General features: G+C 41.9%; 1 protein-coding gene across 1 annotated transcript; it reads left to right on the top strand.

Moving 5' to 3' along the window:
• The first annotated feature begins 1,156 nt into the window (after window positions 1-1,156).
• Window positions 1,157-14,246, top strand: SRI (sorcin). The gene is made up of 8 exons (XM_019508375.1): window positions 1,157-1,348; window positions 3,874-3,957; window positions 6,573-6,642; window positions 9,677-9,720; window positions 12,276-12,423; window positions 12,619-12,732; window positions 13,433-13,491; window positions 13,988-14,246. The coding sequence occupies exons 1-8, from the start codon at window positions 1,310-1,312 to the stop codon at window positions 14,012-14,014; spliced, it is 585 nt and encodes a 194-aa protein (XP_019363920.1). The 5' UTR covers window positions 1,157-1,309; the 3' UTR covers window positions 14,015-14,246.
• The last annotated feature ends 329 nt before the right edge of the window (window positions 14,247-14,575 follow it).

Below are 14,575 nucleotides of genomic sequence, written 5' to 3'. Positions count from 1 at the left end.
GTATATTGAGCATTCTAAATAACATTATACATTATTAATGCATTAAGGACACACCACAGGTTATGGGCCAGACAATTAGGAATTCCCGTTTCCTTCTTTCATTACTGGCCATTTCTAGCTCTGGTAAGTACACCAGAATCACCCCCTGCTTTTTTTCCAGCAACTTTTTGGCCTTAGTTTTTTAAGAAAAACTTGAGGATGCAAAACCTAAAGGCGTGGAAACCAAACAAATAAAAGCACCTCCCCTGACTGTCCATTCTGGGGCCAGGAGTGGATCCAGGGGTGACTCCCTTTGATCCCTGCTCCACCTGAAGTTTAACACCAACTGCTTGGTGATGGCAGCAGCATTTCTAGTCAGGCAGCATTTCTAGTCTAGCCAGAAAGGTCACTTGACTTCATGGCTGTTTATAATCTGCCTGATCCCTTCTAAATTCTTCCCCTCTTCCTTTTTAATGGGCTTTAAAAGCCATCAGTCAGTATCCTCTGTTGCCCCATTCTGCTGCCTGTTCCCAGCTCCTGGTGATGCCGCTCCTATTTCGCAGCCCTGCAGCTTGTGTTTAACTCATACCAGTTAATTTATATTGGTTTTGGCTTCAATTTTAAACTGAAAACGCAGCTTTAAATGCAGCCCGGGGGCCCCTAGCCTATTAGCAAAGGTTCTAGTCTATTCTTAACTGGAGGAAAATCTCCCGCTTCGTGTGCGATGCTGCACCACGGCATGTGGACGCCCCTCGCTAACATTTTGGATCCGCCCGTGCCCGGGGCATGTTATATGCGGTACGACGTGGTGCAGCGCCACCCAAACCTCCCCAGTTCGAGGTCTCTCAGCAGCGCGGAGGCCGGAATCCGGGATCCAGCCAACCCCCGACAGCAAGCGGAGATCCCCTGTCCTCGGAACAAGGAAGGGGTGGTGGATGAGCTGGAGGCTCCGGCAGGTCCCGCCGAGCCTCAGCCAATCCGGGGCCGCCGCCAGGCCGTGCTCGTTCTCGTCGCTCGCGCCTCCATAAAGTTTTTGTCCAAAAAAAAAAAAAAAAAAAAAAAAAAAAACCCAAACAAAACCCAGCACACGGGCGGAACCATTGTGCTGCGGGGGTGCCCTGTCCTGCGGGCAGGCGGCTCCAGCGCGGTCCGCATCACCCCTTCCCCCAGCCTGTGACTCGGGAAGGATTCTTCGGCGAAAAGCAGGCTGCGCGGCAGGCGCCCTTCTCAGGGCCGTCCCATTCCCACCGCCCACCCCGTCGCGGTGCGAGGTGGTGCGGTCCGGGCTCGCCCGCGCTGGGGCAGCAGAGCCGGCAGGGACGGGGCGGACATGGCGTATCCCGGGCAGCCCGGCTACTACCAGGGCGGGGTGAGCCTGACGGTGGAGCAAGAGGGGGCGCGCGGGGTCTTCCCTGCAGCCCCGCGGGGTCGGGTCGCCCGTGGGTGTCACACTGTCCCCACAGCGCATGTGCCCTGTGAGCTGCCCTGCGCCCCCCCGGGGGGGGCGGGGGGGTGTCCATCCTGGCCTGTCCCAGAGACCCGCACCTAGCCGGGGGGTGGGGGACGCCCCGGCGGTCATGGCAGGGACAGGCTGAGGGCTGTGACACCTGTGGGGACCGCGGGCCTCGTGGTCCCAGAGCAGGGGTCACCCCCGTGTGTAGAGGGATCTGGGCGACCTTCGCGGGACAAAGGGAAGGCCAGAGGTGCAGAGCGGGGGACAGGATGGTTCTGTTGCACAGACCCACGGCTCGTGGTTTTGTTCCCTGCAGCCAGCAGGCCTGGGCGCTCCTGGGTGTTGTGTTAGGCAGGCAGGAAGGAAGCTGACCCCCTGCCTCCACCTCCAGCACCGAGGCTTCTTGGTGCTTGCTCTTACGAGAAGGTAGTTGCCTCAGCCAGGAGCGGAGTAGCCTAAGTGTAGAAAGGGGAAGACTGGCCACCTTTCTCCACTGTGCTGGTGCGGCCCACAGCTACAGTTAGGCAGCTTAACAAGCTGGTTATTTGATCCGTTGTACTCATCCTAACACTGAATCATAGAAAATCAGGGTTGGAAGGGACCTCAGGAGGTCATCTAGGTTAACCCCCTGCTCAAAGTAGGACCATCCCCAGCTAGACCATCCCAGCCAAGGCTTTGTCAAGCCAGGCCTTAAAAACCTCCAGGGAGGGAGATTCCACCACCTTCTCCATGCAACCTGTTCCAGTGCTTTACCACCCTCTTCCTAGTGAGGAAGTTTTTCCCAATATCCAACGTAAACCTCCCTTACTGCAGCTTGAGACCATTGCTCTTTGTTCTGTCACCTGACACCACTGAGACATCCTGGTTCATTTCCTGGCAGTAGCGGCAGGAGACAATATTATTTGGGGGGACCTGAGGCCTACTGCAGGGCCAGCGTGTGTTGGCAGTGAAGGAGCATGTGGCGAGGGCACTGGGTGCAGTGCTGCGGCTGTGAGGCACTGAGTGGCACTAGGCACACTGTGGGACAGCGGTGCTGCTGCTGCCACTGCAAAATTCCTGGCCTTCCACCATCTACTTTTCTCAGAATGATCTCAGGAAGTCAGTTTACACCATTGTGTTTCACTTTCCTATCAGTAAAAGGAGCACATTACCACAGACCCATGACTCCAGACACCCACAGCTTATACAGGCAGCAGTTTATATTGAACGAATAGCACCAGCACTGTTAGTCCTGTAGAAGTAAATGATAAAGGCACCACTTACGCCATGTTCACAAAATTTTGGCTGTTGTTAACAACGTAAGTAAGGAGAGAAACTGTTTTATGGCCCACTTAATTTAGCAAACAAAGTTGTTATGTTAACAAACTTGCTGTAAGTTGTCAGTACTATAGTTCCTTCTCCCACTGTTTGTTTCTTACCTGTTTACATTTTAAGTGGTCTTTGGGTGAGACCAGGTTGATTATCTTGGTGTGTTTTCATAGAGTGTCTAGAAAAAGGGATATGACATTTCACAGCAGTAGCTAAACTCCATTACAAACTCAAATGATTAATAACCAAAAACCTTTGGTACCATTTCAGCCAAACAACATGCAATCTTTCTGATACCTCTCTCCTCTCATAATATGACATGGAAAGTAAACCCTAATAGTTTTGCAGTGGTAGAAGCGCTCAAGATATTTGGCAATCGGGAAGACTTATGGGCTAGTAATATGATAATATACTTCTGAGTTCTTCAGCATTTGACTTTAACTACTTTTGATGGAGCAATATGTTGAATAGACCTGGGAGAGATTGTTTGAAGTAGCTTCCTGTTATCCTATTGCTTGCACAGGTGCCAAGCCATTTTTCTGAAAATTAAACTTGAAAACTTGGGGTTGACTTCTGTAATCAGAACAATATAGTAGGCTATATAAACTTGCACCACTTTAACACAATAGATTACAGTGTCTCTGTATTTTTTTATTGCAGTATTTACCTTCTGTCATTCCAACATGAATTGATTATCTTATTCAGTAGCATGCTCAAGTGCTGTTCCCAAGTTAAATGCAGTTATTTTCCTTCTTGCACAAATTGTTCATTTGGATTTATTTTTCTTTTTGGGAAGGAAAGAAAATCCGTGGAGAGCCATGAAGATATTCTCCCTCAAAACCCCTGTGCTTGCTGGTGATTGATCAAATTACATAGCAAAATTGGATCATCTAAATGTAGGGACATGAGACAGTCCCAAGTGCAAGTATCATGTAGGACTCCACATAGTATAGCAAGTACACAAGCTAAAGTGACATGCTGTCTTCTAAAGCAATTGCACATTTTGACAAATTGTCTATAGAAAAGTGACACTTGGTGGATTCTGAAGCATAAGCATTATAAGTCTTTCTGTAATTACTGTAAAGGCTAATTGAAGCATTAGTTTTACTTTGTTTTTTGTTGTTTTTAATAAGTATGGAGGAGCTCCAGGAGGACCAGCATTCCCTGGACAGGCTCAAGATCCTTTGTACGGTTATTTTGCTGCAGTAGCTGGACAGGTAGGGTATTTCTTTCAAAACCATTCACTTGCAATTATAATACAAGACAAAACACTTATTTTCTTACTAGGTTAATTCTTTTACATTGTTGTTTGTAGTACTGGCATATATGCCAGAACATGTACGAATGTTTCTGTGTACCCAGGTCATTAAAAAAAATACATATATAGCAGAAGTAAAATCTTAGCAGTCCTAATAAATAAAGCATGTGAAGTACTATAGGAGAACTAACTAGTAATAGTGTAACTATGTGAGGACAAAATAGGGAAAGAAGTCAAGCACTCAGTATCGTATTTGAGTTCCCTTTGGCTCAGTTCAGACATGAGCTTCCTTACAACCCATCAGTTTGCTATTTGCAAAAAATGATTCATACAGTATTAGAGGTATAACATCAAATTGCCCCTCCTATTCCCCAGTGACAAAGCAAAGCCATAATATATTTTTTGCAGTAACTTCATCTTAAAATCTACACAACACTTAAAGTGGATACCTATTAGCAGCAGTAGGTCAATGCTCTGGTGTCATATTGGTCCTAAGAAACTGTTGCTATTATAGTCAGGGTTCTGTGTATAGATAATATGGAAAATGTTCCCAGGGGAAATATAGCCACTCTTACCAGGAGTTGCTGCAAATGAGCCTCAACTGTAGTTATGACAATTCATGATCAATGCAATCTAGCAATAAAAATTAAGTGAAGTTATTAAATGAATATGTGAAGCAATTTACTAAGTGTTCATTAAATGTTCTTCTGATGTGAGGGCTCCATTCTTTATTTAAATAAAATTAGAGATCTTTAGAAATGTGACAGCCTGAGCTGGAGAGAAATGCATCTTACCTGTTATTAACAGTCCTTCAGATACATAAAATCCTTTAAGTTTACTGTGGCATGGAGCTGATAAAATAAAAATACTAGATGCTTTGTGGCTACTAGTATTTAAGAGGTCAGACCTTCCCAGTTTTTCAATAAGTTAAAAGGGCTAGTCAAACTGGTTTGGCAGTCTTATTTGCAACTTCTGGGAGATATTAATTCTAAGATGTATCTCTACACCTTTAATATTAGCCATTGCGCTTTATATCAAATAACTGATTTATTTAAGGTATATTTTTTGGAATAAAACTAGTTTCAAATAAGACCTGAAATAACTAAGACAAAATATGCTTGAGCCTTTTATCATAAACTTCATTCAGAGCACTGCATCGCTCTCTCAATTGGAACTGCTTTGATTTCTGAGGCCCACAAAAGCCCTTAGTTACAATAAGTTTGTTTTGTTTTGTTTTGTTTTGTTTTGTAGAACATGTCTTTTAATACCTGACACTTCCTGATTTCCAGCCTTGAATAATTTTTAAAGTCACATTCTCCTATCCTCAACTTGTCAAGATACTGACTTTGATTCAGAATTGTTAAGAATCTTAAATTATAAAAGCAATCCCCTACTCGTTCTAAATCAGTTTAACACTTTGAATCCTGTACTAGAGTTTGTTTAAACATATGATCTCTAACCAACTTACACAATAAAAAGGTAGTGTATGCAGGACAGTACAGCTGAAAATGATAGGCTGAAAACCAGGATGCTGATAGATATAGACTGAGCACTGATGTGACATAGGGAATCAAGATGCTCTTGCCTTTTGTTGAATATCAACTAAAAATAAAAATAAGGAAAATACCTTAATTTGTAAGATCTAGTCTGGCAATGATAGGGAACCACCTTATATGTGTTTCCCTCCACTTCCTTCGTAGAAATACTGTAATTGTGATATCCAGAGAACTATTTGAGAGAGGATCTCATTTATCACTCCCTTTCAGCAGCAAGTCTTAGTTTTATGAAGTTTAAATAAAAGCTACAGAAGAAAAATCTGAAGTTGGGTAAATTAGATAAGTTTCAAATATAAGCTAAATCTTGTTTCTGGACCTTGTGTGTTTGAATAAGTCGTACCTATTTGCATATAAATATACATTGGCAGTTCATGATTTCTGGCTGATTTAAGAAGGATACTTTAGAAGGATGTAAAGTTCCTTACTGAGCAGATAACTTTCCTCTCAATTTATTCTTTTAAAATATATTTATTTCTGGTTTAATTTATTAACAATTAAGTGCTCCAAACCAACTTTTTTGACAATTGCCAATCTGTTTTTTATGGTTGCTGCTTGTAGAAACTTAAAAAAAATGAATTTAAGGCCTATTAGGTTGAAACTAGTACATTGGGGTAGCCGGACTTTTGCTTAAAGTTGCACACCTAAATTTCTGTGCCCTTGGATCTTGATGTGTATGAAAACATCTTCCTGTTTCTCCTAAGCAGATGTTACCAATAGTGTTATGTAGCAAAAAATAATATTCTTGGGTTTAGATCTAGACTACTGATCCTACTACAGTTTAAGATAAGATACAGTTTAAGATCTACTACCTGTAGATTTACACAGGTAGAATATGTGGCATATTGAAGTGCAAGAAAGAACCCCTCCTCAACAGAGAGGCAGGTTATAAAAAAGGTGGCTTTGCTAGGTATCAGAGATACAAAATCATCTTCTGCAGAGGTAATTAGTAGTTTAATACCATGGGATAGAACACTGGAAAGAAATTAAATTAACTGATGTCTTTTTTTGTTTCTAAAAGGATGGTCAAATAGATGCTGATGAGCTGCAGAGATGCCTGACCCAGTCAGGCATTGCTGGAGGATATAAACGTAAGTGGTCAATGAAACTAATCTATGCTTGGTTTTTTAAACATTATCAGTCACAAGAAAGTTGACAACTGTGTTTTGTGCATAGTTCTTGGGTTCACTTGACAAGAAGGATTTTTTGCCTTGTTTAGCCTATTTTCAAATGTAAATGTAAGTTTAAATTTCTGTATACATTCCACTCTGGAGACAAATGCATTTTGCTGCAAGAACTTATACCTAGAAACTGGTTGTTCCAGGTTAGGGTCATATCCTTGGACTTAGACACATCATGAATTGGATGATGCTTCGGAGATGTTTTGGCCCCCTACAGGCCATTAAAAAAACCAAAAAATACCTGTCGCTTTACCAACAAACAACTTTGAGGTAAACAGACTATTCCAACTTCTGAGCCTAACCTGCATATAAAATTAACTTTTCCAAATAGGAGATTTTACCACCTTCAACTGTCCTATGAAATATGAACTTTCATTTTACTCGGGAGAACTTTTACAATCTTTTCTCCAATGCCTGATGAAGGGAGTTTGTGCCCGAAAGTTTGCAATTAAAGATTTTTTTTTTTTGGCAAAAACCTAGTTGGTCTAATAAAAGAAAAGATATCACCTCTACCACAAGTCCTGGTTGCTTTTTGGCACTATACTTTAAATTGCGCTGCACTGAGCCCAGTGTGTGCCCAGAAGAGGCATTGCATTAGTTTGACCCCATTGCCCAATGTCTCTATAGATCAGGCGCTTCAGCAGTATTTTTTTGGCACTTTTATCAAATAGCTGATTGGCTCAGCTGTAGGAAAAAGTGCCAAAACCTCCACTGAAGCATGTGACCTATACAGACGTTGTGGAGCCGGGTTGAATGAACGCACAAAACTGTTTTGGTTTTGTTTTGGTGTTTTGGTTTCCACGTCTGTCAGCAGCCTTTGGCTCCAACTTATTTCTTACTGGCAGAGATGAACTACTAGTGTTTTGCAAAATTTGGGCAGTTTTTTTGTTACTCAAGCAAGTAAGTTAGTATACATATATATATACTATTCCATTGCATAGTTATCTACAATTTAAGTTGGACCAGGAATTGTGGACACCCATGTTCAAGATTTGTCTAGCATGTCGCATTAGAAGTCAGGATAAAATCCTCTTGAGAACTAGTCTTGAGAAGGTATAAAGTCTTTTGCATCCTTGGGTTCCCATTTGTGTACCCAAAGCCTATGTTCCTTCGAGTTTCTGGAGCAGGGCTGTCCAACTGGAGACCTGCAGATCACATATAGCCCAAAAGGGATTAAAATGCAGCCCCTGGGCTCCTATACAACTGCTGTTCCCCCTATCACTCCTGCTGCTTCAGCAGCAACGAGGATCTCCAGGCTCCTTCCTCCTCTGGGTTCTACTTCCTGCCCCCTGCTCCTGGGACAGTAGCAGGACTGGGCAGCAGGAGGGCACTGCATACTCAGTGGGGGAAGATCCAGGCTACCTGCATGGCAAGAGAGGAATCAGTTTGCTAGGGTTATGCATCGAGCCAGGAGGGAGGCATGCATTGGAGGGGGGTTGGGTGGGTCACACTTGCCATGCAGTGAGGAAAGAGCCTGGGTGGTTACACTGCCCATGTGGCAGGGGAGGGTTGGGCTGCTCACACTGTGTGTATGGCCAGAGGAAAGCCAGCTTGCTTGCTTGTGCCATGTGCACAGCTATAAGGCGGTCAAAGCTTTATAAAGTGCTGTATGCCTGGTCAAGAGGAGGCTGTGGAAGAGAGCCAGGCTGCCTGTGCTGCCTGTGTGGCAGGGTAGAGCTGGGTTGCTTGCACTGCCCACATAACTGGGAAGAAGTGGGGATGCTCACATGGTTGAGGAGGGTACTCTGGGGAGCACACATGGTATGTGCAGCCTCCATGCTGTCCAGAAGTTGAACACCCTGATTTAGAGGATGAATTCAAGAACTTTTTCAGTAGTTTTTCTTATTCTACCCCAGAACTCAGGACTAGATTCCTCACTTGCCAGAGAGAATATTTGTGCTTCAGATAGAAATAAGGCTGCAGTTCACTCTCAGAACAGACACATTACTACTTCCCAAAATGTTGAATTCTAAAGAGTCACATGTTAAAGGATTTATTTCACAATTGTCATTTAATCTGGTCAGTCATTTAGTAATTCAGGGTTTTTCTGAGAACTGCTTCCCCACACAGATTTTATGATATAGCACATTATCCTTTATAATTCTGGCTTTTAACTGTATGTCAGTACCAATACAGGAAGGTTAATTCAATAGAAGATAACATATCATTAGTTGAATGGACCCCAATGTTTACTTAGTAGACTGTTACAATGGGGAAACATAGTATACCTCAGTTATAGTTTAACTGGCACCCAAAGCCGTAAAGGAATTTGAACTGATGAATGCAAATCAGACTGCAGATCTGGCTTGGTGCCCTCTTTAGACACTAATAATCAAGATCAAATTTGGCTTTCAGAACAAAGAAGTCCATAAAATCAACAACTTCAAAAGATTTGTGTTTTTAACATCTCCCTTTTCTGAGAAGTTACTCTATAAGTGGTATGATGTGTTTTTGCTTTCCTCTGGGTGATGCCAGACCAAACTTTTTCAGTTTAAAAAGAGAGAATTTTGGTATCAAGGAAGTTTGGGATCTGAAAAAATTAAGCTGTTTTCTGCTTCTTGAGTCATCACTGGTAATAAACATTCTATAGGCCAAATCATTCCTTGTATATGTCAACTCCATTTCCATTAGAATGTAAATTGTAAATCTAATATTATTTATGTACCAGACTAGCCTAGTGACAAGATTTGTTTGACGTAAGAGGAGTTTGGTCCATCTCAGCCGCAATTTGTAATTTAAGAGATAACAGGCAGTACAGTGTGTTAGCATTTTCATTTGTCTTGCGAGCAGAGGTTGTTTGTTTGAATCAGATAATGGAATGGCTAAGTACAGCAGCTCTCCAGTGGATCAGTGTCTTATTGCATGTACATATTATGAAACACAGCTGAGAAATCAGGAATTAATATTTACTGCTGATCTTTTTTTCCTCTTTTAATTTAAACAGCTTTCAACTTAGAGACTTGCAGGCTCATGGTCTCAATGTTGGATGTATCCTTTGTCTTACTCCTTTTAGCAAATACATTTACACAGTATACATATTTATACAAAATTACATTGAAATTACATTAAAAGAAAGAGGTAAGGACACAGATTAGGAAATGCCAGAATCAAGATAGCATTTGCCCCCTTTCTGCATGTAATTAAAGATCTTTGTTATCATATTTAATTACATAATATTCGCCCCCCAAAATCTGAGTCTTATTCAGTGCTGAGGATGGATCTGCTCTGGGGATGACTCAGGGTTGTGTAGTAAATGAGCCTGTTTTCTACAGGACCCTTCCCTCATTTGTTGCAGAAAAAGCAAGATGAGGAACAGGTAAGGAATGGAATTACAAGAGAAGAGAGTCTCATGATGAAGACAATTAGATGCTGTCCTTGAAAACTGAATTCTATCCCTCATCTTCTGCTGAATTGCTGTGTGTCACAAAGCACCTTTTAAACCAAGCTTCTCGTAGATTGTCCCTGAGAACACTGATTATTTTGCGGGTATTCAGCTTTTGGCTCTGAGGTCCAATTTGCAGAAATGCCCAACATCAACAGCTGCAACTGAAGTGCTTTAAATACAACATGCTGTACAATAATAAACATGTTAAGAAGTCAGGTCCTGTATATCAGACTGATACTCAGTGCAAATTTTTTCAGTGCAGACTTAAATTCTGTGCATATTTTTGCCTTTATACTTTACAGATAGGAAACTGAGACACAGAAAGTGTGATTTAATATCATAACCATCTCTCACTAAGGAGTTGTAAAGATACATTAAGATTTGTGAAACATTCTGGCATCTCAGCAAGGAGTTTCAGAGTTAGTAATTCTGTCCAGAGAGCAGAGTTGAAATGGTATACAATGTAAGGTACAGTTGTATGCTGAACAAGGAGAATTCAAAATACTGAATTATTCATTAAGTGAACATTGCTCATCTTGTATGCTAAATGAGGTTGGAAGGGGTATAGGGGCGGCAGGTAGCATGTAATTAAAGATCGGGGAGGCAAAGTTATGCAAACCATGAATTCTGGAATTTCTCTATTTTTGCAGTGCTTGACATTGAAATCTTAATGTTTTGAAGTATAATGTATATTTAATGACCAGGATGCTGCTTATCAAGAACAGTGATTTTTAATTAATGTTTGTGTATGATTTCCTAGCCTTTTAAAGAACGAAACTGAAAAGAGCCTCCATTACATGGTATCTTATTAACGTTCACATTAATCAGTAATGGAGCTAAAATCTTTAGATCTCCCATTCAAACTGTTCCTAAGGGAGTAAATAATAGTATGCTATCTGCTGTTATCTTCTGTAGGCACACACTAGAGAAGTATGAAAAAATGCTTTATGTGCATTTCACAGGTTTTCCAAGAATGGGGTTATTATTTCTCAGGAATCTTGGGTTTGTGTAGAAGTATACTCTACTCGGAAAAAGTCTTCTACTCATTCCCTCTAAGCTTAATCTCTTCCAGCCCATCTCCTCTACTGGGGAGTAGTTCTAATTGAGAATAGCTGAAAAAGAAAGATACCTTTCTTGTTGTTCCAATGTCTGACCCTGTCATGGAGTGAGAGAACCATTTCAGGCAAAGGAGATTTGACCCCTGAACATACCTGCTTGTTCTTGGAGATGGCATTGCCCCAGTCTTTTTAGAGACCCAAGAGAAGCTTGGGCTTAGTGAGGACAGGCTTTAGCAACTTACAGCATCTTTGTAAGCCCTGCATAGCAGCCCTGGGTGAGCTCACGCTCAGCTGCTTTCTAGGGATGTGCAATCTGGTCAGATACACATAGCAAACAGGGAAATGTATGATGATATCAGCTGAAATCCTTAAAAGAAATCTGCACTGAATATGTGTCAAATTTGTGTAGTTTTCAATGGGGACAAAGATCCTGTTACAAAGGCCAACCCTTGCTCCAGAGGATGGGGTTCTAGAGCTACTCAAAGAAAAAGTTCCCACAATTTTTAATGCAGTTTGAAGTTTTCCCCTACACAATAGGGCTGCCCACCCAGTGCAATGAGCAGCCACCTGCAAATGGCCAAGTGGGTGGAAAGCTGGAGCTGGAGCCCCGCACACTAAGGCAGGAGCTTCCCAGCTGCAGATTTCCCCCTGCCTGACTGAGCATGTAGTGCCTGGCACATATTCCCATGGCTTCCCCATGTTATCTGCTGCCAGAGCAGTGTGGTAGGAGGAAGAGGAGGAACCACCAGAGGCAGGGGGAGCTGAGCAGTACCTGTGTAGCTGTAGCAGCACTAGGAGCAGCCCAGCCAAGAAGCTGTGCGCACTGGCCAGGGCTGAGGTGGGTGGGAGTGCAGTGCAGGCTGCCTCAGGCAGGAGCGGACAGGGCTCAGCCCCATGCAGAGTGCCACAGGGGCAGCCATGAGCCAGATCTAGCCCACAAACCATATTTTGTCCACCCCTACTCTAAAAGGTGCAAATCTACCCTGCCTTCTACTTGACTTCAGACTAACAAGGCTAGTTATGTCTGTAATTTCCCCACTATGACATACTTGGCACTTGTTTTTGGAAATTAAATGGCATTTTCCTTAGCCTTCATTCAGAGGGATATGTCTGGCACAATGGGATTCAATGAATTTAAAGAGCTCTGGGCTGTGCTGAATGGGTGGAGACAACACTTCATGGGTTTTGACAACGACAGAAGTGGCTCAGTAGATCGTCAAGAGCTGGAGAAAGCCTTGACAAATATGGGTAAGTTATGAAATTTCCCCATTGCTGTCAGGTGAAGTTTTCTCTCTTAGTATTAAGACATTAGCTTGTTGGTGGGATTTCCCAACAAAGTGTTTTGCATTAATTGGCCTGGAACATATCTCCCATTGAGGATTGCCATGGACCTCTCTAACCTGACTGTCATTTCACTGTGAATTTTCTCTCCCCTTCAAATAGGATTTAGGCTGAGCCCACAGGCAGTCGCTGCAATTGTAAAACGATACAGCACCCATGGGAAGATTACTTTTGATGATTACATTGCCTGCTGTGTAAAACTCAGAGCTCTCACTGGTACGTTTGAGTATGGCCTGGTTATTGGCGTTTGGTAATGTATTTTTACATCATGAAATCTGATTAAATTGCAGTATTTAACCTTTTAATCCCAAGACCTGGATTTTTCTTTAGCACTAGCTATTTTCAGACAAAACTGGTACCATAAAATGGGTGAATTTTTAAAATTCTCTCATTTATCTACTTCTCATGGTCTTAAGTGCATCAGAAGAACCAGTTTTTATACTGTGGCATATAAATATAGTGTTGACATAATACTAGAGATTCTATTTGTTAGCTAAATCGTTAGGTCTCCAGCAGATATTAAAATGCTGATAAGATTGGGATTAGAGGAATTTTATGCCCTGCCCCAGCATTATGCCTCCTGCCATGCCAGAAAGAGACCTACTGATAGCAGCAAACTGCTGACTGCCTGCAACATCAGCAAGAAACCTACTGACTCCACAAAATCAGCTCCTAGACCGTCACTGAAAGGAGACGCAAACCTTTGGAGGGGAAGGGGAAGCAAGTAAAGGAAAAACCTTGCACAAAGCAAGTGATAATTTTAGACATTAAGTAAACTCTAGGAGATCATCCCATTGCAAGTGGTATATTATTATAAAAATAAATTACTAATTTTAAGTTCCTGACTATTTGGATGAAATAGCACTTCTTGTGCCCACAAGGCATTAATGTAGTTTTTTCCTGTGTATTTTTGCAGAGAGTTTTCGAAGAAGGGATGCAGCTCAGCAAGGCTTTGTGAATTTCCAGTATGATGACGTAAGTGCATCATCTGTTTACTTAAACTGGATAAAATTATAAAAGGAAAGTAGGTTTGGAACCTAGTGAAGTGATCTCTCCATATACTGTAGCAGTTCTGGCTGAGAGCCAAGAATTACTCTGTGCTGTTCCATCCTCTCTCCCAGGCCCAAATTTTATGGAGAATCATAAGGTGTGTACATGCTACTTAGACTGGCCAGCGTGTACAGAAAGCTTCCTAGCTCACCCTCTCAAGTAATAGTTTAATCTGGCCCCTGTCTTCGAATTTGTCAAAAGCTATCCCACCACTTCCTGTACCTGACTTTAAACCCTTTATCTTTTGTCTCTGCTGCCCATAAATAGGCACAGAAGGAAAAAAAGTCTAGTCACTGTTTGACAGAAGACATTTTGTAGAAAATGTTGCTGAGGGCACTAGGTGTATTTGAAGAGTATTTCAGTAACAAAAAGGAATAGTCATGTTCCATGGTGCTTTAACATGGATGCCTATTTCTTTCAGTTCATACAGTGCGTTATGAGCATCTGAATCAAGAGGAAGAAAGATGAAGAGAAGCTTGATTCGCATTCCAGTGTGTGTTTTGCTCTGCACCAAAAACTACCATGGCTTGTAACTAAATATTGGTATTTGCATATTTTATATAAGATTGTGCTTTATATACTTGATTTGTTTGTTTTGATAATGAGCACAAGTTAACAATGTATTGTCTGCTCTCACACTGAGCTCGTGACTTGATTAAAGATTTTTTTTAAATTTTGCATATACTTGTTAAGTCACTTCTATGTATAATCAAATTATGTAGAGTTTTAAAGTTTTTGTGACAGTGTTTAATTCCCCCTCGTGATCTACTAAAAACTGTTCTTGGAGTGCTACTTGTCTTAAGTTGGTTTTAAATGGAAACAAATAGATGGCCCATGGTAGTATTTTGTTGCTGTTGATAATATTACAGAGAACAGATGTATAAACTGAAGAATTAACTCTGAGTGCAATATTTATCTTGTGTATTAAGAGGAAGTGTGGGGAAATGTATTTCTAACCCAAGTTTTCAAGATGGACTCTCTTCACTCTGCTTCAGCCTACAAGCTGTGC

The sequence above is a fragment of the Gavialis gangeticus genome, unplaced genomic scaffold (assembly GCF_001723915.1).
Source record: "Gavialis gangeticus isolate Ggan-Ray unplaced genomic scaffold, GavGan_comp1, whole genome shotgun sequence".
Lineage (NCBI taxonomy): Eukaryota > Metazoa > Chordata > Crocodylia > Gavialidae > Gavialis > Gavialis gangeticus.
Note: the sequence above shows the minus strand (reverse complement) of the source record. Positions and strands in the feature narration are given on the sequence as shown.

What these genes read in the sequence shown, in the direction of transcription:
- SRI (XM_019508375.1), top strand. Translation starts at nt 1,310, where the DNA reads ATGGCGTATCCCGGGCAGCCCGGCTACTACCAGGGCGGG. An exon ending in TCATGGTCTCAATGTTGGAT is followed by an intron (nt 9,721 to 12,275) that starts GTATCCTTTGTC and finishes GCCTTCATTCAG; the next exon opens with AGGGATATGTCTGGCACAAT. An exon ending in AAAACTCAGAGCTCTCACTG is followed by an intron (nt 12,733 to 13,432) that starts GTACGTTTGAGT and finishes GTATTTTTGCAG; the next exon opens with AGAGTTTTCGAAGAAGGGAT.